The 25,790-nt window shown below is 40.1% G+C and overlaps 1 protein-coding gene and 1 long non-coding RNA gene across 2 annotated transcripts in view; one reads left to right on the top strand and one right to left on the bottom strand.

Annotated features, from left to right (window-relative positions):
• Ero1b (endoplasmic reticulum oxidoreductase beta) overlaps positions 1-10,222 on the bottom strand; it is a gene marked incomplete in the record, with an annotated part of 66,266 nt that extends 56,044 nt beyond the window's left edge. The window contains 2 exon segments of the mRNA XM_013504712.1: positions 1,945-2,064; positions 9,901-10,222. Coding sequence (XP_013360166.1) covers positions 1,945-2,064; positions 9,901-10,002 — 222 coding nt within the window.
• Positions 10,223-10,344: 122 nt separating this feature from the next.
• On the top strand, positions 10,345-24,725 carry LOC102020455. The gene is made up of 4 exons (XR_001231248.1): positions 10,345-10,658; positions 12,431-12,453; positions 15,303-15,369; positions 24,503-24,725. It is a non-coding gene; the product is annotated as an uncharacterized LOC102020455 (long non-coding RNA).
• The last annotated feature ends 1,065 nt before the right edge of the window (positions 24,726-25,790 follow it).

Here is a 25,790-nt window from a genome sequence, read left to right as displayed (position 1 = left end):
TTCAATTTTGTAAACTACTCAGTATCTTTTCTTAATCAAACTTCTGTTTTCTTAGCCAACAAAAATGCCCTACCTATACCTAAACTATTTCTTCATTTGAAAAATGTAGATAATAATAAAATATTTTGATGTGAAAGTTAACAAGATATTCACTCGCTGAAATATCTGAGTGCTTTTATTGACCAGGATTTGTGGGGATACAGAAATAGAAGACACAATCCCAAAATGGAAGAGAGAAAGACTGAAGATCATGAGAAAGTCAGTGGAGATGTGGTCTGGACACCTGCGAAGGTGTAGTTTTTAAGGAAATGAATGCTTCCTCCACTGTATTAGGTTGAACCATATAAAAGTGTGTATTCAATCATTTTTGGAATAGAAAAGTAACAATTTCATATGATTCAATCTAATAATAAGAGGGAAGTATAAGATGGCAACTGTAAATACAGATAGATTTGGATTCAGTGGTGGTAGTAATTTATATGCAATATACTTAGATTAAAACAACAGGTCTAAGGGGCTGGGGATGTGTTCAGGGGTAGAGTTCTTGCCTTGCATGCACAAGCCCCTGGGTTCAATCCCCAGCACCACACACACCCCCACAAAAAGACAACAGGTTTAGCTGGGCATGGTGGCACATGCCTGTAATCCCAGCACTCAGGAGGCAGAGGTAAGAGGATTGCCATGAGTTCAGGGCCAGCCTGAGCTACATAGTGAACTCAAGGCCAGCCTGAATTACACAGTGAGGCCAAAAGACAAGTTTAGGTATAGATTTCTCTTCGAAATAAATTCTAGAAACTGAATTCATAACCAATTTTTTGTACTGTTTTAGTTTTGGTTTTTGAGACAGGTGTTATTACATAGTTCAGGCCGGCCTCTAACGCATAGTGATCATCCTGCCTCAGCTTCCCAAATGCTAAGATTACATGCATATGCCACCATGCCCAGGTATAACCAATATTTTATTGATAGAAAAGAAATAGTCACTCTTTTTTAGATATTCTTGGTACTGACTGGCTCTTTAATTTTCTAATTTAATCTCTTGCACAACTTAAAATTGCCAGGAGATTGAATTTTTTATGCTCAAAAATATTTGAAGAATTAAGATAGTCTATCAAGAATCAAGATAAAAAGAAAATCATGCTCAGTTTTTAGAAGAAACTAATACTAAAATCAAAGAAATCATAAACCAAATGATGGGGCTGGGGATTTAGCTCAGCGGCACAGTGCCTGTCTGGAAAGCGCAAGATTGTGAGTTCGATTTCTGGTACCAGAAAAAACCAAATGAATCTTGAGAGCAAAAGCAAAGGCAAAGCCCAATAGTATCTTTTACAATAATTTTCAAAGATTTAGAATAACTGTCCTTTTGAATATTGCTAATTGCCATATTTGAAGACTGCTGCTACCTCTAAAGTATTATTGGTATTTTGTGTAGGTTTAGGATCGAGTTACTAGATTTAAACCCAATCCCGCAGTATTAGCATGGACATTGCATATAGTGTTCCTGTAACCTCAGCCTGGTTTGCTAGCCCTTCCAGGGAGCTAAGCAGAGCACATCTGCTACTATGTCACTTTGCACTGCTAACAATGCTAGTGTACAACCCAACTTGAAGCCTGGGTAGGTGGGTCTACATGGTAGTGCCTATATTAAAGAGAAGTTGACAAATTCAATCCCTGGCATTTTCAGTTTCTGTAAAAGGAGGAGTCTCTGCCTCGAAACCGAAACTGAGATGAGGAAATCCCCAAACACAGGAAGGGGGTTGAGATTCTTAGTGATTAATAAAACTAATTAAGAATCACTATGATTCTTAATACACTCAAATAACCAAAGACACGCATAGCCTGTTCAGGGGAACTAAAATGGATTTTCAAAAGGGTTATAAGTCACATCCACAGGCTGCTATAGAGAAATATTTGGCATCAACACAATCAAAATTATAACTTTACCTTGTAATAACGGAAATAGTCTCGCTCTTGCAATTTTTTTATTTTGGGGAAGATCTTATAATTGTTGAAGTTATCAATGCTGTCAACATCACACAAGCAGTCATCCAGAACTCCAGCCACCTAGAATGTACATATATAAAAAGTTTAAATATGTAAATTACTGATGTTTCAAACTTACCAAATCTGTAAGTTTGGTAAATCACACAAAAAATCATTTGTTCATTCAAGATAGCCAGTTTTTGCTGATTAAGATTCATAACATTAAAGCAGCTACTTATGTTTTACTATGGTCACTGATATTAAAAAAAATCAGTATGAAGATTAGGTAATGTCCACTCTGAAAAACTAAAAATTCTTGGTTAGTGCTCAAAATAAAAGACTGAAGTTTCTTTCTCCTTCCTAAACATATATAAAAATCAAGTAGCCAATGAGATGCTAAAACAATCTCTTCCCAGACTAACCTGGAAGTCAGAGTGTGATAATTTTGCTGTAGCAACCCGTATCTTTCTTTTAGATTGCCATTTATGGAACCTATGTGACAGGCACAGTGCTAAGACCTTTAATATGTTACTCTATTTACTCTTTAGAAGTATCCTATAAATAATATGCTAATTTTACAGGTAAGGAAATTAAAGCTTAGCAAGCTTAAATTAATTTTCCAAAGTTGAAATGCAATTTTTCCCAAAATCCATCAGACATTAAATTTTATGCCCTACCCACTAATGTATCCATTAATCCAGGAGAAACTGTTATTTACAAAGAGAATTTAGAGTCCAAAAATTCCATAAAACATTGAACTGAACTAAAAATTGGCCTCAGTGATATGCAGCAATTTTTTTTTTTTATATGCAGCAATTTGGATGAATTTTCTAGGAATTATCCTGAGTAAAAAAAGCCAACTCCAAAAGGTTACAAACCGTATGGCTCCACTTACACCATATTTTTTAAAATGAAAAATTTTAGAAATGGAGAAGAGATTGTTGCCAGGGCTTAGGGGTCAGGGGTGGAGTGGAGTGGGGAATGAGGTGGTATGGTTATAAAAAAGTAATTGGATAGATGCTTTGGTCACCAACCTCTCAGTATCTTCACTGCCATGGTGGATACACACAACTACTCATGATAAAGCCGTATAGAACTAACACATATATGTACATAAACAATGGGGGGGACCTGGGGGGATCTAAATGAGGTCCACAGTTAATGGCAATGCCCTGATTATACCACTGTACCATGTATGTTACAAGATGTTACCATCAGGATAACTAAATAAAGGGTACATGGCACTTATCTGTATTATTTCTTATAAGTGTATATGTATTTACAACTATCTCAATTCAAATTTTCAATTAAAAATAACAAAAGGGTTTGGTCTGTTGCAGGTTACTCTTGTGGTCCACAGGAGGAACACATGCAAGTGGTTATCAAGAAGTAGAAATCAGTCCTTGCTGTTTCTGTCCTTTCTCCCAAAACTCCCTACTATGTATAGTTAGAGCTATATCATCTTGAGATAAAGAACAAGGGAGCATTATCAAGAATTTTAGCTCTTGGAATTCTATATACTTTCCTATCTCATTTCCTAGGATCCCATCACTAACTTGCATATCTGATTCCATTACTCTCATAACTTTTTTACTATATATATGTGTGTGTGTGTGTGTGTGTGTGTATATATATATATATATATATACACCCTGTCTTTTTGAGACAGGGTCTCACTATGCAGTTCAGGCTGGCCTTGAGCTCACTTTGTAGTCCAGGCTAGTCTCGAACTCACAACAATCCTCCTGCCTCAGCCTCCCGAGTGCTGGGATTACAGGAGTGCATCACCATGCCCAGCTTACTCACCTAACTTATACAGGACTCCAAATCCTAGCCTCCCGAATAACAACAGAAAAGCAAAATCAAAATACAAATCAAAATATGTGGTTTTAAAACATTGTTCCTAGTACTTGCTATTTCTTGAGTTGTTGACTATGTCCAGTTTAGAAGGCTGAGCCCAGGAGTTCAGGGCCAGCCTGGGCAACATAGCAAGACATTATTTCTTAGGCTGAGCACGATGGCACACAACTATAATTCTAACACTCTAGGAGGCTGAGACAAGAGGACTGCAAGTTACTCTGCAACTCAGTAACTCAGACTGTGTCTCAAAATTTCAGAAGAAAGACTAGGGATGTAGCTCAGTACAAAGGCCCTGGGTTCAATCCCTGGTATTGAAAAAAAAAACAAAAAACAAAAACAAAAATAAAACCCATATTTAATTTTACTTTTCTTTGTAATGTATCCCTAAGCAATATACTTAGAGGCTTTCCACTGTTTCGAACTTTACTACTGATGAAATCTATTATGTGAATTCTTCTATAATGTGCCTCTGTTATTAACATTTTATTTTGGCATCTGCTCATGATTAATTTTACTGTAGTACATCATTTTCCCTGTTAAAAGAATAGCATTATATGAAAATATCACAATATATTCATTCTATTGTTGATCTATATAGCAGGAAGAATAATGCCCTCCCCAAAATGTCCTTGCCCTAATTTCTGAAATCTCCCAATATGTTATTTTACATGGCAAAAGGGACTTTAAAATTGTAAATGAGAAGACTTACTGGATTATTCATGTCAAACCATATTAGTCACAAAATTCTTTATAAAACAGAAGCAGAAGTGTTGGGGTAAGAAAGAAAAACTGTAAAATACTCCACAGTTGGCTTTGAAGACAGAGATGCCACAAGCCAAACAGAAGCCTCTGGAAGCCTGGAAAGTAAGGAACAACTCTTTTCCAGAGTCTCTGGAAGGAAAATTACCTCGCCGACATCTTGATTTTAACCTTGTGAAATCCATTTTCAGACTCTTGACCCAGAACTACAAGGTAATACGTGTATATTTTTTCCAGTCACTAAGTCGGTGGCAACTTATCATAACAGCAACAGGAAACTAATACAATCCATACTGAGGTTTATTTTCAGGTTTGAGTAAAGAACGACGATACACATCTTGGTATACATGTGTAAGAGTTTCTCCAAGTTATATGTTTAGAAATGGAATTGCTATAAGTACCCATTCAGTTTTATTGGGAAATGATAGGTTGAATTCCAAAACAGTTATATCAGTTTGTTATATCACCAAAAATAAGTAGAAGTTAATGATGATATTAACGTATGCTTTAATTTTGCCAATCTAGTAAGCATGAAAGCATTTTGGAAGAACTGTACCAAGAATCAGAAACAAAGACCAAATGAGTTTTTATATTATACCACACTGAGTGAGGGAGGAAGATAGTGGGGACTTTTAAGCAAAGGGTGAAGGGCATAGGGAGTACCAGGTAAGGAATGAAGGTTTCTCTTGTATATCATATGACTAAAGCTGAAGAATTTTTAGATATGGAAAGCTGTTTGATAAAATGACACTTCAGCAGAAACTAACAAACAAAGATAGTGAACCTTATGAATATGTGAGTGCTCATTCTAGAAGAAACAATAAGTACAAGGGGAGATCAAAAAATATGGTGAATGTTAAAAAAAATTTTTTTTTAAAAAAGTTACAGTAAAAGATATATCACAAAAACCATAGGAATAAGTGTGTTTAAAGCAAGGGGGAATAACATGAGAGGTATTAGCAATATGTCTTTTGCTGTAATAAATTTTTAAAGTTTAAATATTTTTGTTACACCTCATATAAAGGGCTTAAGGCAAGAACATCATGGCTGTTAGAATAGGGAGGCTAATTCAGCTGGAACATATGTGATAGGAGGAAAAGATCTTGGGAAGAGCAAATCTGAGAGAAAAGATTGAGAGTTTGGTTCCTCATATTCAAGACTGAGATATTTTAGCGACTTGAGAGGTTGAAAAAAGTTAAAATATAAAGATCTAGAGCTAAGACTCCTACTCTAGAGACTTAAATTTGAAAATGAGCAGTACAGTCAAGATAGAGGAAACGGAACAAGATTTGAACCATGACGTTCAAATGACTGGCAAGCAAGGGCAAAAGAACAAGCAAAGAACACTAAGCAAGACTGGCCCATTGAACAGGAAAGAAACTACTGAAGTGTTGTATGCTGGATGCCAAAAGAAATAAGTGCTTCAAGGACAGTGAGGGTTGAGCTTTGAAAAATGCTGCCAATAGGTAAAGCTGAGATTTAAGAACTTACCAACAAAGACATTGGCAACCTTGACAAGATCAAGAAGTGGAGGGGCGAAAGTCTAACTGGAATGAGCTAAAGGGAGAACAGGAGAACAAAGAGAAGAAATAAAGACAACCCTGGAGATTTGCCACAGCAAGAAAAGAAAAATGATGTAGAAGCAGAAAGAATGGGTGAGTTAAGAGAGAACTTGAAAACAGAATAATTTTTTTTTTTTTTTTTTTTGGATGTGCTGGGGTTCTTACCCAGGGTCTTGCACACACTAGGCAATTGTTCTACTACCCCTGAACTAAACTTCAGAGAAGGAAAAGTTGATCCAGGAGAAAGAGAAAGAGAAGATTGCTGGAACTAAGTCCTCAAATGGGAAAGAATTGAAACCTAACTTACGTGGAGGGACAAGAACACAAACAGTTCATCATGGTTACCAACAGGAACTCAAAATATGTGGGTAGAGTCTAGTAAGTTGATGATGTGGGTTGCTGTGGGTAAATTCTCTTCTGATTACTCCAATTCTGTTAGTGAGGGTGCAGATCGAAGAAAAGGGGGCTCAAGGAGAAAGAAAAGACACAAAATGGCTGTTTAGCTGAATAGTCATTTCTTCAGCTGGGTATAATCAGTTATTTGGTCCACCATTGAGCTTCTGTTTCTAAAACTTCTATTTTTACGTCTTTTAAGTTGGTCAGTTTTTAAAATCTTGTTCTTTTTCATATTTTCAAGCTTCTCTTTACCTATTTTCTTTTGTTAGTAATATTAAATTAATTTGTTTTTAATATAGTTGCTCGTTATAAGAATACATCCTAATAAACCCACTGTAAATTGAAAATATCAAGTGGAAATGCATTTGAGACACCTAAACTACTGTACATCACAGCTCAGATACACAGTACACTGTAGAACACCAGCTGTTTACTCTCTGGCTCACATGGCTGACAGCAGCAGTTCATGCAACGGGGACCCAAAGTTCGCTGCCACTGCCCAGTATGGACAGAATACCTGAGCTCATCCAGGATAAGATAATAATTCAAAACTTCAGGAGTTTCACCTGAATATACTGCTTTTGCACCACTGTAAAATTGAAAAAAAAAAAAAAAACAAAAACCTGCAAATTTATAAGTGGACCCACTGTAGGTCAGGGATTAGACCTGATTCATGGAGCCTTGTTTTCTTATGTGTTTTGTGATTTTTTTTTGTTTGTTTGTTTTACTACTTGTTTATTCTTCTTGGCATTTTATCTTTGGGGATTCTTTAGGGCTTGAGTTGAAAATACATTTTTCCAGAGGAGAATGATACTTGCTTTTCCTTGTATCCTGAGGGATACAAACATAAGACTTCCATAAATTAAAATTTTTACCTGAATGGTTTCTAGCACAATGTTGATCTCAAACTTATGCAAGGGTTGGCTCATGGTTACACATTTTCAGGGGATTATTTTTGCACTCCTCCAGCAAGTTTCCCCTTACTTGCAGTTGACTGTTTCTCATTTACCCTTAAATTGAGGATGCAGCTTTTTGGAATCCAGGTTTTATTGAGGCGGGGGGTGTCTCATCAGTTTCCTCTCTCTGGGCAGAGACATAAGCATTATTCCTGGCCCACTTCACACCTATGTAGGTGATAAAGCAGGAGCTCAAAGTCTTCAGGGTTTGAGGAAAACCCTCAGAGTCACAGACCATTAAGTTCCAAGTTTCTGGCTCTCCATTTGGTGGGGAATTCTGTGTATTCCTTGATTTTACACCACCTCAGAAAGTCACTTAAAAAGACTTCAAACATATCTGACTACAATTACTGCACATACTTCTTGAGGATATTATCACTTGCAGTTCTATGCCTTTAGGTCTTAGTGTTTCATCATACTACAAAGCATATTTCCATTTCATTTATAATGGGACATGACATATGAGAGTATCATTATATGTGCTCAAAAATATTTTTATTAAATGTGAGGAGATCTACTAAAAATACCCATCTCCTTAAATGACTTCTTTATTTTGAATAGAGATTTTCAAAAATTCTAATTCTTCCCTTCACCTTTTCTACCAATCTAGTACATGCAAGAAATGAAAAGTGACTTAGTTCCACTTTTTGATTCTCCTGGTCACCTTCTGCTTTTCTATACTTCAGAGAAGCAAATACTGATATGTAGTATAGAGTGGAAAGAGGCCTGCCAATTTAATGTCACTCACTTAACAAGACTTTTAAGCTCACTGGACTTCAGTCACAAGGGCCCCACTTCTGAGAGATGTTCAAAGAAAAGGAGATCAGGTATATTTAAGTATGTTATAGGTTACCTAAAATATGATCAAACACTACATCAGAAAGTACCACTGGAAACAAAAACAAAGACACCTATTTTGGATGACTGGCAAATGCTACTTTGAATAAGCATAAATCTTTAAGTGCTGAATTACCTATATTGAGTTATAAGGAAATTAGAATTATAGGTGCAATTATGAAACATTAATTACATATAATTAGTGGTAGATGAAGAAACCTTAATAAAGCTTCTAGACTGCTAATAAAGTCTACATCATATTTTTAAAAAGTGAGAACTTCCATTTTAGAAAAAAAAATCTAAATATAAATTCCAAACACAAATATTCAACCAGTAACTAGAAAATAATTTTGCCAAAAACAATTTAGAAAATTTGTTCTTTGTAAGTCCAGTAGATATTCTCAGAATTCTACTATCTTAGTGTTTTTCAAGTGGGATTTAAAAATAACTGCACTACAATTACTTCCAAGGCCTGTTTACAATGCTGATTCCTGGGTCCCCTTCTAGACCCACTCAATCAGTACAGCTGGAAGTAGGGATAGAGATTGTACCTTAACTAACTCAGAACCAAAAGTTTACTCATTTGTGTCAAATCATTTTAAAACTACTCAAATATGAACACAAATGGAATATTCAGGTATTCTGGGATTTGGTACTGGGCACCATAAAAACCATTGGGAAGTACCTGTATAAAGTCAGAAAAACATGTTTACACGGTTGCACTCAAGAGTTATCGTCAATTTTTCTTAGCAATGAGCATTAATTGCTGCAAACACCATCTCCCCTCATTATCAGGCCACCCGAGACACTCTTTTTGGCTCTGAGCAGTTCTGCCACTGTGCAGCAGGTGCAGAGGAGACAACAGCACCTGGCGATCCATTCAAATTCTACTGAATAAAAAAGAAGTAAACATTGCTCTTCTGGCACAAGGCTAACCCTCAGGTTTCTAGGATAACGAGAGGACTGCTTTTCATCGCTTCAGGAAGACACCCCCAAAGTCTAGCATACTCAGCCGCTAGCACCTCCCTTCAGACCTGCTTAATAGACAAAAAGGCAAGCAGGTAAAAACAAAACGATACTGAGCAGGCCAAACGCCACGGAATCTCTAGTGCACAAGTTGAAGGAACTCAAGTTTTGTCTTAGGGCGGCCAGGAGTGGGGGTCCTGGAGTTCCACCGACTCCCGGCCGACCTCCGGAACTCCAGAAGCGAAGGGCGACACTTCACGGGTGCGTTCCCTGAAGACAGCCGAGACGTCCACCCCGTCCCATCTCCCGCCACACTCCCGGCCGCTGAAAGCAGTACAAGAATAAGAAGCGCAACGGCTCAGAGGACCGTCACCATCTTCCTCTCCTGCCTGCCATCACCACGGTGTCGCCATCCACGCGCACGCCGGGGTTCGCAGACGTTTCCTGCGCTTGACCGAGTGGTCGGTGCCCCAGCTTTTCGCTCGCACCTGCGCCCGGCCTCTGGGGTGCCCCGGGCGCAGCCAGTCCGCAGCCGGCTAGACTGTCGGCAGGGGCGCCGGGTGGACCCTCTCCGGGCTTACCTGGGCCTCGACGACGCCGGGAAGGAAGCTCAGGGTGACCAGCAGCTGCACTGCGACCGCCGCCCCCTGCCCGGCGCTGGCCTGGCGGACCCCCCGGCTCATGCTGGCCTCCCCCCGCCGCGGACGGCCGGGCCCCTCGGGGCCGGGAACCGAGGGCGGCCGAGCGACGACCCCAGGGGACCGAGCCCGGCGGCAGAGCACCTCTAGAGGTGGAGGTCTGCGCGCCGACCCGAGGTGGTGGATACCGCCGGGCGCTTGGTGGTACCAGCGACTCAGGCAGCAGTGCCGCGCGCCCCCGCTTCATGCCTGGGAGACCCCGCCCCTAGCGTCCTCCGCCGAGGCCACGCCCTGACGCGCGGCCTTCTGGGAGTTGTGGTCCCGGCGGCCCCCGCGGCCGGAAGGCGGAGCCGGAGGCCCAGCTAACGGCAAACTAGAGCTAAGGAGGCGGCTCCGCCTCTCCGGGGCCGGGCTGCACGGCGGCCAATGAGGCGCGACCACGAGGGCTCCAAAACACCGAGAGGGCGGGGGTAGGGGACGGTCCTCCTCTGGGTCGACCGGCTGAAGCAGCACGTGTCTCTGGCTGTTAATGATCCGAGGTTGGCGGGAGACCCGCGAAGGTCCTTGTCCACTCTCGGCTCCAGGACTCACCCAGGACTTATTCAAGTCGGAACTGGAACTTAAGCACTTGTCACCTTTACTTTCCTGTAGCCTCACATCTATTACAGCTACCTTAAGAAGTTGTCTGCATCCTGTCGGGGGTAAATTCACCTCCTTGGTTTTATACATCCCGGGTGTCATCTCCTGCCCCACCTTATGCCCCCGCTGATGTATTGACACATGAAAATATAATGCACGTTAGAGCGTCAGAACAAACGGGAAAGTTTATAGGGAAATATGGGAATGGGGATAAACGTATATAAAAACTTGGAGTGACAGACTAGACTGAAATCCCAAGCCTAACATATTCTAGTTAGTTATGTGGCCTTAATTCCCACCTCAAATATTGTTTTAAGACTACATAAGTTATACACATAAAGGGCTTAGAATAATGCCTAGTACATAGGAGGAGGTATCAATAAATGGTAACTGCTGCAAACTTTACCAGTACTCTGGGTTTCTACAAAACTAGTAGCTTAGTTTTGTATGTATTACTTTCTTACTGCTGCTGTAATAAATTATTATAAATGTGGCTAAAAACAGGGGCTGGGGATTTTGCTCAGCAGCACAGCGCCTGCCTGGCAAGCTCAAGGTCGTGAGTTTGATTTCCGGTACTGGAAAAAAAACCAAAAAAAAAAAAAAAAATGACTAAAAACAAAACAAACATTATATTCTAGACGTCAGAAGACCAAAATGGATCTGCAAGGCTGCATTCCTTTTGGGTTCCAGGGTACAATAGATTTCCCTTCTTAGTGTCCAGCTTCTAGAAGTCACCTGCACTCCCTGACCCATGACCTCGCATGGCAAGGTCACATTTCCTTTACTTCTTTGGCTTCCGTTGTCACATGCCTTCTCTTTCTGACTCTAACTCTGGTACTTCTCTCACAGAAAGACTCCTGTGATTACTTTGAATTCACCAGATAACCTAGGATAATATCCCTATCTAAAAATACTTAGTCACACTGGCAAAATCTCTTTTGCCATATAGGGTAAAATATTCACAATTTCTGCAGATTAGGGGATGAACATTTGTGGGGGGCAATTAATCAGCCTACCAAATGGTGCTTCACACCTTCCAGAGCACTTTCATGAATATGTCCCTGACCTATTACTAAATCTGTGGGGCATAATGAAAAAAAATTCAAGAGTGACAACAGAGCATAAGGCCAAATGTAGGGCCCTGGTGAATGCAGAGGTCATCTGCCTGTAAAGCCAGCTCTGCTAATCCCTTTCTTCTTCAGTGGCCCTTTCTCTTTTGCCTCCAAACATGTCTAGATACTTCAAAGCTTAAAAACATAAAAAAAATTGTTGCTCAATTCTTCCAGTTGTTTCCATGTCTCTCTTTTTTTTTTTTTTTTTTTTTTTTGGTTTTTCTCCGGTACCGGGAACCGAACTCACGACCTTGCGCTTGCCAGGCAGGCGCTTTTGCCGCTGAGCTAAATCCCCAGCCCCTCATGTCTCTTTATTTCTCTGTCAAACCTGCACTTTAATCCACCCATTCCCCTTTGCCCAATGTATAAATGCACTTTGAATAAGACGAAAGCATTTTTCTTTCACTAAATCCAGTGGAATTCCCTTGTGAGTCCTTTGTGCTGCATTGGGCATTAATAACACATACTGTGTGGGATTTTGTTACACAAAAAATTTAAGACATTGGATTACAAACTTTCCTATTTTAAAATCTCAGCCCCTTTATTGGCTCTGTGATACCAGGGCTGAATCCATAACCTACATATCAGAACCCTTCAAGATATGACATTGAACAGTTTGAGTGGTTGGTTGATGGGAAAAAGAGAGTCGACAAGGAATTCTGGTCCAGGATTTAGCTGTCTTGCAAGTAACAACAACAACACTCTCTTGGTTTTTTTTTCAGCTCAGAAACCTGACACACAACTTGTGAGTACAAAAGGCTTTTTCATCGTATGTGAAACTAGAAATAGGTGTTTATCATGAGATATAGGTGTACCAAAATGAATTCATAGTGATACCTGTCTGTTTTGATGTTATTGTTATGAGTGGTGTGAGGGAATTTTTCTTTGTGAACAAATTGCCCTTTTCTTTGTTCTCTCACCCTGGCTGCTTCTGTTTACCTCTTCTTTCTCTAAAACCAACTATGCCAAAACCAACATTTGGAGAGTCACTGATGTGGTGTCACCCCTGCTTCCTGCCAATGATGCTTAATTTGAACTTTTCTGTCCCTAATACATCCCTAGTTAGAGGTTGAAATAGAAAGGCTAACTAGTACGCTTTTATTGTAAGCCACACTACAAAAAAACCCCAGATCTAACTTAACTTAAAAATAGTAAACAGAAGCACAGCAAATGAAAAAACACATGCTGAAGAAGATTTCACTACTCACATCTCCAGAAAGGCAAATTCATCAGGACACAATTAGAGAACTCTAAGGGATAGGAACTAATGGATAATTTTTCCAGGCCGCTGCCATTGTACTAATACTTTCCAACCTCTTTTTGTCATTTGTCTCTCCTATCAAAATTCAACTTCCTCCTCGAGTTTAGCTTGGGGAGGTGGACCCAAAATTTTGAATGGTAACCCCACAAGACTTCAAGGAATGGCAAGAGGAAGTTGTGTAAATAAGCAGCAAGGCTGCTATCTTTTATCATCAGTAGAGAAGAAGGGGTGCTGATCAGACGAAAGCAATAAATGTCTCCTTCAGAAAGTTATTCTTTGACTGAGTATGTCTTTTGAATGTACTTTCTTCTCTCAGTTTGTACTTCTACATTCATTATCAAAGATGTTCTGGGTGTGGTACACCAAAAAGCACAATCAGGACACTGGCCAAGCAGAAATAACAAAAATGTGTTCTTGTAGATAATGTAATTTATGATTTACTAACACCATTTGGATTGCATGAACCTAATTATCCGGAACTAAGATACAGAAAAACTGACTGGTGTGGGAGACCGGCTAGGAAGATTAAGGCCTAATTGGCCTCTTCTGTGAGCACTAGGGAGAAAGGTGGTATGAGTGTGTGCTGACACACTGCAGGGAAAGTTAATACATCTGAGAGCCTGTTGTTTACCTGGACATGTACCATGGATGGTGGGGGGCAGATTAACCTTGTTCTACTGTAATTACTTGTGCCCATGTCTGAGTGAATGAAAGTAGAGAGCACCAGTCACTCAGGCGCTTTGTTGGAGACAAGAGCCCCTTGACCCCCTCCCCCATTTTAACCTAATTCTGTCCCTTTGTTTTTCATCCTCATCATCCCTTAGTCAGGTACAAGCTTGTAGGCTGGCTCTTACAGACTGCATTTTTTAAAGGGAAGAACGTATGAGCCTCCTAGATCTATTAAACTGAGAAGGGTCAGGTCCAGCTATGACAATCAGTAAAATTCCCTATGCAGCAATGATCATTCATCATTGATTTGGTTGGGATGAATTACAGGAGGGAACAAACTTAGGGGAACAAACAGCATAGAGGGTAAGTCCAGCCAGGACTGTATTTCGTATGATTCCAAATGGAGCCAAATACAGTCAAGCATGACTTGGGCTTCACTTTTTCAAACTGACAGTAGTACAGTCAAATGTACTGAGTTAGGACTAACCTTATTCATACTGGAAAGGTGGTCACACAAGCACTATGCACAACAGGCTTATAGTTATTGCAGATTCACTGTTTAGCTCTCAAATATAAATGATTCTTCCCATCTTTATCACTTTATTTCTCTCCCCTCCTCACTTCACGTCTCCTCTCCTCTGAGGATGACCTGACCATCTCATCTCCATTGTCTAGAGTGAGTCATTAACGTCCTACGGCAGTTTCTACCTACAACATTCAGTGACCATTAGCTTTTCCTTTGTCTGTGTATATTATAGCCCATCAACAGTACAAAGTTTTAGTAGATCCTATCTTCTCATACTATATTTTCTGTTGTGCTATCTCAAGTCCTATAAAGAGTGGTTAGTAAATATTTGTGGATTGGATGGCTAATGTGTTTATTTTATTTTATTTTATTTTTTGTCTTTTTGAGATAGGGTCTCACTATGCAGTTCAGGCTGGCCTTGAGCTCACTTTGTAGCCTCCAAGCCGGTCTCAAACATACAATAATCCTCCTGCCTCAGCCTCCTGAGTGCTGGGATTACACGTGTGCACCACCATGGCCAGCCTGGCTAATGTGTTTATAATATCAATTTATCTTAAAGGATATCTGTTTCAGAACCAGTGCTAAAGGTAGGGTCACTGAACATTTTCTGTGGAAGGCTAGAAAGTCACTTCATTGAAAAGGAACATTCTTGGAGAATGCATTAAAATGAAAGCAGCAGTCTTTCATTTAGGCAAGGGATTATAGTACTTGGGGACCATCAAAAAGGCTGAGAGAATAGCAGTCTCATCACTGTGGTGGAGGCCAGTTACTATAAACTATCACTTTAAGAGTTTTCCTCACCAGCTGTGGTGGAGAACCTATAATCCCAGTACTCAGGAGGCTGAGGCAAAAGATTACAGCAAGTTTGAGGCCAGCCTTGGATACATAGTGAATTCAAAGCCAGCCTGAGCTACAGAGTGAGATGGTATCTCAAAAAACAAAACACAACAAAAAGTTTTCCTCAAGCACTGCTTGAAGTGTCTATACCTGATGGGGTGGGTTTGAAGCAAAGCTTAAAAACTATCTTGAATAGATTGCTGTGATGCTTTAGAAACTTTGTGAATTAACTAAATTGCAGCAAGCATTTACATTTCCAAGATATCATCAAGTGTATTGTGTTTCTTTGATGACTTTCCAGCTTGGTTACCTTGTGAGTTCCAGTGAAGAAGAAAATCATTGATGAATGGCTCTAAATAAAAATCAAGGTAATGGGGTAGAAATTTAATAGCACTGGTAATTTTCTTTCCTGATAACAAGCTGAATTGTGATTAATGAATCCATGAAGTAATGGCAATCTGTTATATTTAAACAACTGTGTTTGTAGATCTCCCTGGTGTGTCAACAACTGACCATGGCATTAAAAAAAAATTCCTGGATTTCCACCTGTGACTCAGTTATAGGGGAATTTTTTGCTTGGAGATCACATTTCTGAATTTTACTGAGGGGATTTCTCTTCTTTTCTTTTGACCGTAAGGATTAAAAGTAATAAAACTCAAAGAACTTGGCTGGCTTATGGTTTTTTATTAGTTATTCTATCTAAAGTATTTCTTGTTATTCCTTAATGTTTACTCAGCTGTGACACTCTCAGAGAATTTTTACTTAGTAGCATTAAGGCTGATAAGCTAGAATCAGTTAAAAGTATTGCCATTTCTAAATGAGTTTACAAGGGGGTATATGCAATTTGGATAAAACCTTCTTTTGTATAACAAATATATCGTGGTAATATGCTAAATATTAATGTATGATTTCATGGAGGAGGTGGGATTTGGGAAAACTAGAACTGTAATCTACCAGCTTCTACCTCTCACCTAACTTCTAAAATGCAAAAGCCTTTGTGTAATCATAAAATTTATGTAACCACATGCACACTGGGACACCTTGCTTTCTAACTATTTCTCCTCTCTACCCATTGCATATGTAGGCCCAGTGCTGATCACAGTGAGGACTAACACCTCAAATGTTTATATGACATCATGGCTCCATAATGATGGGGACTACAGAGAGGAACAGGCAGAAGAGGTCATGGGCATCTTAGAGGGCCGCTGGGCAGTTCTCTACCAGCACTACTTGAGTCCTTCTCTTCTGCTAATCTGTATCCCAAGCCACTGGGAAACTCAAGAAGTTCCCAAATTCTTTCCTCAGAATTTGATTGAGCATGCACATTGATTCCAAACAGTTGCTGAGTCCTTGCATTATGCGGTAGTTGTTTCTACACACACACACACACACACACACACACACACACACACACACTGTTTTACTGTTTCCCTTCCCAGCCCTCAGTCCAGTGCCTTAGTTACTTTTCCTGTTGCTGAGACAAAATACTCAACACATAAAGTTAAAATGGAAAGGTTTATTTTGGCTCACAATTTGTAGAAGTTTCGGTCCATAATAGTCTGACTCCAAGGCAGGATATATGGTAGAGGGGCATCGCAGAGCAGGCAGGAGGCCGCAGAAGACAAGCAGCAGCAATAGAAGCAGCAGCAGCAAGTGACAGCAGTGGCCCTCTCTCTGTGCCTTACATTCTATCCAGGCTATCCACCCTTAGGGCAGGTAACACTCGCACCCAGGGTGGACACTCTTAATCTTAGCATCACATTATGAATCGATCCCAGCATCACATCCTTAAATCCCAGCATCACACACTTCATAGCTAGTCACCTCCAAAAAGCTCCACCTATGACCACATGAGGCTTTGGGGGGGGTGGACTAGAACAAGCCATAACTACTGGTCAGCGAGGACCCTGACCTCCTAAGGGTCATTCTCTCTAGCTTGTTAACACCATGACTTGGATTTAGATTCCATTTGACTTTGTCAGAATCACCTATTTGCTGGTTTCCATTTTATATGATTTCCATTGTCCTATTTAGGGGCTTTTGATGACCTCTCATACAATCTCATTCTTCAAGGATTTTCTTCTTGTGCAGGGCAACCGTCTTGCACCTAGAATGCTACATCAAAAACCATGTACTTTATTTTCTAGAAAGAAGACAAGCTTAGCACATACTCTGCAAAGCACTTAAAGTACGTCTTACCTAAGACTAATTCCAGTTGGAATCTGAGTGGAATTCTCTTTCTTTGTGACTATCCAGTTACCTACAAGAACAGGATGAGCCACTGTACTAAATTACATTCTATGGCGATCATCTAGTCCTCCAAGAACGGAATTGCCAGTTATGCCTCTTCTTCCTCCTATGATTGGGGGTTCACTTTGTCTTCTGTTATCCCATAAAATCATCTGGCTTGCTTCCCCTCTTCCTCCCTTCTTCCTTCACCTCTCCCTTTGCCTTCCTCTTTTGCGGTACAGAGCCTCATACACTAGACAAGCACTCTACAGCTCAGCTATATTGCTTGTTTGACTACTTCTTAGAAAATTCTACCTACTTTCACAAGTCTGCAATTGGCACCAGGTTATAAAACAACCAGAAAACACAAGAAATCTCCAATTATTTTAAGTAATTTTATAGCTACCTGAGAGAATCTTTCCCCCAATTTTTAGTTGGTCTTAAGGAGCTCTTAGAATCTGTGTTGCTGGTCTGTGGTGCCTTTTTTAAAAATGCAGTTTTGGATTAATCAATGAATCTGATGCTTTATTTCATTTTACTTTTCATGAAAAAACACTCATTCAAGTGATCTTCACTGTACAAAATAGTTTAACATAGAGTTCTCTTATCAAATGACTTTGGTGTATTTTTTAATCTCCATGTACTCTGCCATAAAGGAAGATAAACTTGCTTCATTTGTAGGAAAATGGATGTACCTTGAAAGCATAATGTTAAGTAAAAATAAATCAGACACAAGCTTAAATACCGCATAGTTTCTCTTACATGAGAAACCTAAAATATAAATAAAGAGGAAAACAAAGATTAATAGGAAGTAGAGAAACAGATTTTGTTCAAATAGGAAAGGGATCAAAAAATGGAGCAAGGAGGGAGAGGAGATGAAAAAAAAGAATTAAAATGTGTCATGTACATGTTCCAATGCCACAAAAGGAATGTAATCATTATATAATCTAAACATGTACTAATAAAAAATTAAAACTGAATCAATTTACAAATTTGTAAAAAAAAGGCTCTAAATAAAAAACATTCTGAAAAATCAGAAGTTCTACTTATTCACAAACATGTTTATATTAGAAGCTCTGTGAAATCATTTTTTAAATAGACTGTCTTTTAGAGAGTAGTTTTAGGTTCACAGTAAAAGTAAATAGAAAGTACAGAGTGTTCTTATACACCCCTCCCACACATGCCCAGCCTTCATACTATCAACATCATCACCAGTGATGCATTTGTTATAGTGAGTTAACCAGCAGACATACACCATTACCAACAAAGTTCATAGCTGACCTGAAGATTCAGTCTTTGTGTTTTACATTCTATGGGTTTTGACAAATGCATGTGGCACTGCAGAATCATAAAGAATAGTTTCACTGCCCTAAAAACCCTATGCTCCACCAATTCATTCTTCTTTCTCCCAATGAAATCATTTTTAATAAACTTTCCTACCTTGAGGTTCATGTCACAAATGGAAAAATCTGAATCAGCTGGAATTCATTCTAACCTCGTAAGTGAAAACAAAACATCAAATCCATTAGCCTGCACGTGGTCTCTCTTCCTTCTATCTGCATGGTATGCTTTTAGGAGTAGTTGTGTCCAGTTATCAACTCAATATTCTGACCAAAATCATGAACCAAGACAGTGGGCTCTTAAATCTTGCAGCAACCTGGTTTCCCTGAGCAAAATTAGAAATAACAAAAGTGTCTGCAGCATTTTTGGGGTTCTGAAAGACATTGACACAATAACTACTATAGAAAGAATGCTTGTGTCCCCCCCACCCCCATACAATTTTTTTCTTTTGTGATACTGGGACCTGGTCTCACTAGTTACTAAGTTGCCTGGACTCAGCTTGAGTTTATTTCCTCCTGCCTCAGCCTCCCATAGCACTAGGATTATAGACATGTACCATAACACCTGGCTCACCTCCAAATTTATTTACCCTGATGTGCTAGTATTCAGAAGTGGGGCCTTTATGGGGAGACTAGGTTACATGGATGAAACCCTCATGAATGAGATTAGCACTGTTATAAAACAATTCCAGAGACCTCTTCATCCTTTCTACTATGTGAGGACACAACAAGAAGACAGAAACCTGTGCACCAGAAAGCTGGCCCTCTCCAGACATCAAATCTGTCAGCCACTTGGTATTATACTTGTTTATCACCTTTCTTTTCAAATAGATGTAGGATCTATGGGGTTGAGGATATTTGTCTGATATCCTCTGCTATAATCCAGCATGCAGCATATACCTGGCACATAGAACTAACTCAATAATTACTTGTTCAGTGAATGAATAACAGCAGACTTTATGCTGAGCATTTTCCAGCCCATAGTGCATAAATGTCCCCAGGTACAAAAATAACCTTTTGTACAGTGAAAATAGCATAATCACCCTGGCTTGGGACAAGATCAGTGTTCATAATTAGAATAGTTAAAACAATACATCAGCTAAAACAAAGCAACCCATGAAGGATTTTCCTGCTGCCTCAGGCGGCAAGAAAGTATTGAGAGAAAGTATTCTCCAGATTACCACTGATTAGTCAGACTCAAGAAGAGCAATGTAGTCAAGTGTGATGGCACACACTTTTATTTATTTTTTTTATTTTGTTTTGTTTTGTTTTGTTTTTCTTCCAGTACCAGGAATCGAACTTACGACCTTGCGCTTGCCAGGCAGGCGCTTTGCTGCTGAGCTAAATCCCCAGCCCCGGCACACACTTTTAATCCCAGCACTCCGCAAGACTGAAGCAGGAGGATCACAAGTTTGACCTCAGCCTGCAAAATTTATCAAGACCTTTTCTCAAAATAAAAAATAAAAAAGGGCTGGAGATATAGCTGGGTTCAATCTTGCACCTATGTGTGTGCGTGCATGTGTGTGCACGTGCACGTGCACGCTCACACACACATACACATACATAGGTAAAATGTGATTATCACAATATAATCAGCCCCAAGTCAAGCAATTTATTATCCAATAAATAATGATTCCCCACTACATGATCTCTCAAGATAAGATAACCTGGTGGACACACACAATATGGCAAAAAAGAAACCCTGGCAAAGAGCAGATTGACCAGGGAAGCAAAGTGACTTTTGCTAAAATTACCAACCCCCCAGAGCCTGGAGCTAATAAAGAAACACATGCTTCTGTATTAATCTTCCTTTTCAGCCATTAGCATACAGAAAAGCATTTCCTGTAGGCATACTATTCCAATTTTATGTTACAGTGAAAAAGTAACAGATATTTTATTTAATTTTACCAGAAAGCAAGCATGTGTTACAGACTTGGAAGAGTAACACTAACTCATAGACCACAAAGGTAAGGTAATAGCCAGCCTGCAGGAATAAATTGGAACTAGAGACTCAAACCCCCAGGAGATGTTAGTGTTTCTCATCTATCTGCCCTTCTCTGATGTCTACTTAGGGTTTTTTCATTCTGCAACAGCTTTGTCTGCTTATCAGTCTACATAAACAGCATGGAGGCCTCTTTCTCCTAAGATTTACTTTTTTCCAGGATGGGAGTATAATCTCTTGGTCTTTTTTTTTTTTAATTTTAAAGAGTAAAAGAAGGATAACATAGTAATAGGGGAGCTTACCAAATTACAGACAAAGTGGTAGGAAAATATCAATGGTTGTTGTTTTACATATTGTTATCTACAAGATAGTTTCTCAGGAAAACAAACAGACAAATAATAGTGAGTTACAGACAAAAGTGGTAGGAGATTATCAACAGTTGTACTATACTTTGGTATCTTCAAAGTGGTTTCTAAAGAAAATAAATAGAGCTATACGTGAGTGACCAATTGAATAATCATTGACTATTCTCAATGGTTGTTGTAGGAAACACATAATAATAAACATACATTATGAAATAGGATAGGAACATTACAAATTTAACACAGTTATGGATAGATTAGTAGGAAAATATCAATAGCTGCTGTAATACATGGTGGTATCTTCAAAGTGGTTTCTCAGGGAGACAGAGATAGGCAAGAAAGATCTAACAAGTAGTTACAGCCTAAGGGTTGTGAAAAATGCGGATTACCTCCTCACTAGTGACTCCTTTCACTGAGGTGTGACAGCTGGAAGGAAGGTCAGGATTGAAAAGAAGGACTTGCACCTGTTTCTAGCAACAGGCTGTTTTCTTTTTCCTTTATAGTTATAGTTAGTATAGTTATGATTACACAGGGTTCCTCCATGGAGATGACAGTCTGGCCAGAGGGAGAAGGCAGAGTATGCCCTGGGCCCCCTCATTCCTGTTGGACTAACTGGTAGGATGGGTCTGAGCTCCGGGGCCTCTGCTTCCAGTGGTCTCCTTTGCATTCAGGACATGGCCCAGGGGGCTTCTTAGGGCAGTTCCTCTTGAGGTGACCTGGCTTTTAACAGTGGTAGCAGATGAATGTAGTGGTCGAGTTCTTCTTAGGGCCTCAAGAATCAGACTTAGGGTCTGTTTCTCTTAGTGCTGCACCAAAAAGCAGCTGCTTTTTCTCAGTCTCTTTGTTTTCTCTCCTTGGCCTCCTCCTCGTCACGGCTATAGAATACTAAGGAGGCAATTCTTACTAACATCTCAAGTGAGCCATCTGGGGCAAAAGCCATTTTTTGTAGCTTCTTCTCTCCAGCCTCCATCGCATTAGGAGCGATTAGGACACAACCACTTAGTGTTCTCTCCCCAACCATCAGCACAGGCAGCAGGAATCTCAGTGCAGACCTCTCTGGAGCTCCATGCACTCCTCCACCACAGCCTGTACTGTCAGGGGAAGAATGGCTTCCAGGGGGTCACCCCAGGTATTGCACAAGGTCTTCCTGGTTTCCAGCTTCTGAATGGCTCTCGTGACCCCAGTCAACTAGACCTCTGAGTCTTCAGGCGTAGTCTGTATTCTAGTGTTCTCTGGGTCCTTGTTCAGCAGCTGCTCCTCCGCTGACTCTAGACCTTTCTGGTTCTCAACAGCAGAGGCAAGAGCGACCCGTTGTGTGGCATGTATTCCCAGGGGTTTATCCATGTTGGGATTATTTGTGCACGTCCGTGGGTGCACCTCCGCAGTCGGCCTGTGGTGGGCCAATTGCGTCATTGCTTCACTGTGCCATGATAGTTCTCGACCACACAGTGGCAGCTGGCCTGAGGGCCAGCATGTTACGTGGCTTCCCAGGTGCCAGGGGCCCACCTCCCGGGCATCTGCATGGCTAGGGACTGGCCCAAAGACTGGCACTCCCCCTCTCTTGGTCTTGACTCCAAATTCCTAACCCAGTTTAAGCCAAGATCCACCTAGAATCAGCACCTCTGTACAAATACGGCCCCTTTACTTAAACAGTGGGGATGAAGATGGGCAGTTGCCAGAACATTTGAGAGTGAATCAGGGGATGGATTAAGCCAGGTATCTATCTATTATACTTAACTTTCATGGAAGTAGCACTAAATTCAGACTTTCAGAATTTCAGAAGTCTCTGGAAAAGTTTCTTGAAGTGTCAATTTTTTAACACAACTGACTAAAGGAAATTTAAGGAACACTAATCCTGGTAATGCTTAATTTCCGTTGGAATACACTTGAATTTTTCTTTTTAGGCAAAGAAAAGTGTGTAAATTAACTTTCAATTACTGTAGAAAAGTACCTAAGATAATTCTGAAAAAAGGAATGAAGTTTATTTTAGCTCCAAGAGTCAGAGATGTCAGTCTGCGATCAGTTGGTCCTGATGCTTTGGGCCTGTGGTAAGGCAGAACATCACAGTGGGAGCAGGTGGCAGAGGAAGCTGCTCACCTTTTGGTGATTGGGTAGGGAAAGAGAGAGAAGAGGAAGGGGCCAGTATTCCACAATCCCTTTTAAGGACATACTTCCACTGATGTAATGTCTTCCTATTAGACTCTGACTTTTAAAAGTTCTACATTCTCCCAGGATCATCACTCTGGAAACCAAATCTTTGACACATGGATCTTTGAGGGACATTTCAGAGCCAAACTACAGCAGTGGGCCCTTTGGAGAAAGTAGAAGAATTTGCTCAACAAGAGGAAAGAATAGTGATGTCCTTCCCTGGTAAACTGCCTTTCAGGAATCCCAGTTCTACTCCTTTTTCTACTCAACTAGCTTTTAGTGGCACAATCTAATCTTTCTTTATACATCAAAACATCTAACCTCTGTTTACACATCCTCATCTAACCTCTGTTTTACATCCTCATAAAGCGAGGGCAGTTATACTTGTCTTTCCTAAGGTTGTGGCAGGGGCAAAATGAACTAAGTGCTAGAGTTTGGTGGTACCAATTCCTTGCTATTTGCAGACATTCTTTCTTAAATTTATGTGTTTCATACAAATGTCATCAAAGGGTCCAGCTTCATAATGAAAGACCAGGGCTACACTTGCAACTATACTTTGGACAATGCATTGCAAAAGTAATCTTAATTGACAAAGCCTTGACTTGTGTATTGATCACACCTGAATGCTCAGCTCTGGCCAAGAGGCCAACAAATAAGCAGCAGGTCAACAGATACCTGTCAAGTGGACATGAAGACTGGCCTTCATGGTTATCTACATAACTAATCTTGAGTCAGTTGCCCATGCTTAGTGTCTGAATGCAGTGCTCAGTATTTCTACCTGATGTGGAAGGCAGCCAAATAGGGAGAGAATTGTAAAATATAGACTAATAGCTTTCTGCTTGCTTGCTTAAGCAGTATTCTATGTTGAGTTTTTTTCCACTACTGAGGATTAAATTTTGTTTTGTTTTGTTTTGTTTTGTTTTGTTTTGGTTTTTCTCCGGTACCGGGAACCGAACTCACGACCTTGCGCTTGCCAGGCAGGCGCTTTGCCGCTGAGCTAAATCCCCAGCCCCTAAATTTTGTACTGAACTATATACCCAACCTTTTTCTTTTTAGCTTTTTAAAATTTTGAGATAGGGTTTCACTAAGTCACTAAATTGGTCTGGACTCAAATTTACAATCTTCCTCTCTTGGCGTCTTAGAGTGCTGAGATTATGTGTTTGTCACCACGCCTGGCTTCTATAACTGACTTTGAAGCCTACAGACTGCATAAATGTGGATATGAAAAATGTGGGTAGAGAATATACAAAATAGCAATGTATCACTTGATGGAATATAGAGTTAAGGAAATCACTGGCTCTTTCAAGCACTAGTTAGCTAACAGTACTTTGGTGTAAGTTAGAATGTGTGCCAGGCGGATTATTGCTCAGGCTTCATTCAGTTTTGTTGCAAGTCCTCAAGACTGTTCTTTCTCTTTAACAGGTATTATAGTCGTACAACAAAGAACGGGCTAATGAATCTCTTTGAAATTTGTCCACAGAGTCTGGGTATCCTGATGAAACCCTATTTGCTACCTGCTTTTGATGAACTCCAATACTCAAGAGGGGCTGTTTCAAGAGAAGCCCAGACTGAGGCCTGGGACGAGCCTGCCAAGTGTGGGCTGCCAATGGCTCTTATTGCCATGAGCTGGTGGGCAAGAGGGCAGGTAAAAAGATCTACAAGTACTTGACATATCAGCTCAATAAACAGCCCATTTGGACCCATTTTGGCCTTTTATTTATTACCTGACTGATGGGATTTGTGCAGTTACAAGATCCCTGAGCTGGCTGCCAGTCTCAGGAAGAGCTGATATCTGAGTGCTCACAATGCGCCAGGCTTTGTAGCATATGCTTTTCATAGATCACAGACTCAGAACAACCATGTAGTGAGGCAAAAACTATGCTTCCTTCTATCTGAGAAATGAGGAAATTGAGCCAGGAGTGGTACACACCTGTTATCCCAGCACTCTGGATGGCTGAGGCAGGAGGACGGCAAATTCAATCACAGTCTGGGCAACATAGCGACTTAGCAAGACCATGTAACTTAGTAAAAAAAAAAAAAAAAAAATTAAAAAGGGCTGGGGATGTAGCTCAGTGCAAAAGCCTACAATTCAATCTCTAGTACTACAAAAAATACACATATATGTACATAAATGAATATATGGGGAAACCAAAGCTCAGGAGTACTATCTAATTCCCCAAGTAATACAGGATACAGGAGGTGATGTAGGATCTGCTTCAAGGGAATCTGATTTCAGGATCACAGACCTAACCACTGACATACATGGATCTAAATCTAGTTACCCTGTCGCCAATTCACTGGGTGACCTTGTAAAAGGCTTAATCTGTTCCAGCTCTGGTTTTCTTATCTCTAAATGATCATTACGCTGCTTGTAAACTGAGATCATGACTTTTCTTTAATAACCTGCTCTTTAAAAGGCATTTGCTGACAGAAAAATGTTGAACTAATCCAAATATTTCAGAGTGACTTTGTTGATATTCACTAATTTAGCAAGATCATGTAGTCCAGGCAGACTCTTTGGTCTCTAGGCTTCAATGTGTGGTTTGCTCCTCAAACCTGAACTGATGCTAACACGTCCCCAAACAAGAACCAACTGAAATGCTTTCCATTTTCACTAGTAAAAGGCTAAACTTTTTTATTTGGGCTTCATTATTTCTGGAGAGACTTTCTTTTCCCCTGCTCTCTGGGTTATGTGGCTATAGCTCTATCTGGTTATTTTCACCCATTGCCTTGAGCCTGCTCTCCATTCAATCTTAATCACTTAAGAT

The sequence above is a fragment of the Chinchilla lanigera genome, unplaced genomic scaffold (genome assembly GCF_000276665.1).
Source record: "Chinchilla lanigera isolate Chin_1 unplaced genomic scaffold, ChiLan1.0 scaffold00091, whole genome shotgun sequence".
Taxonomy (NCBI): Eukaryota; Metazoa; Chordata; class Mammalia; order Rodentia; family Chinchillidae; genus Chinchilla; species Chinchilla lanigera.
Note: the sequence above shows the minus strand (reverse complement) of the source record. Positions and strands in the feature narration are given on the sequence as shown.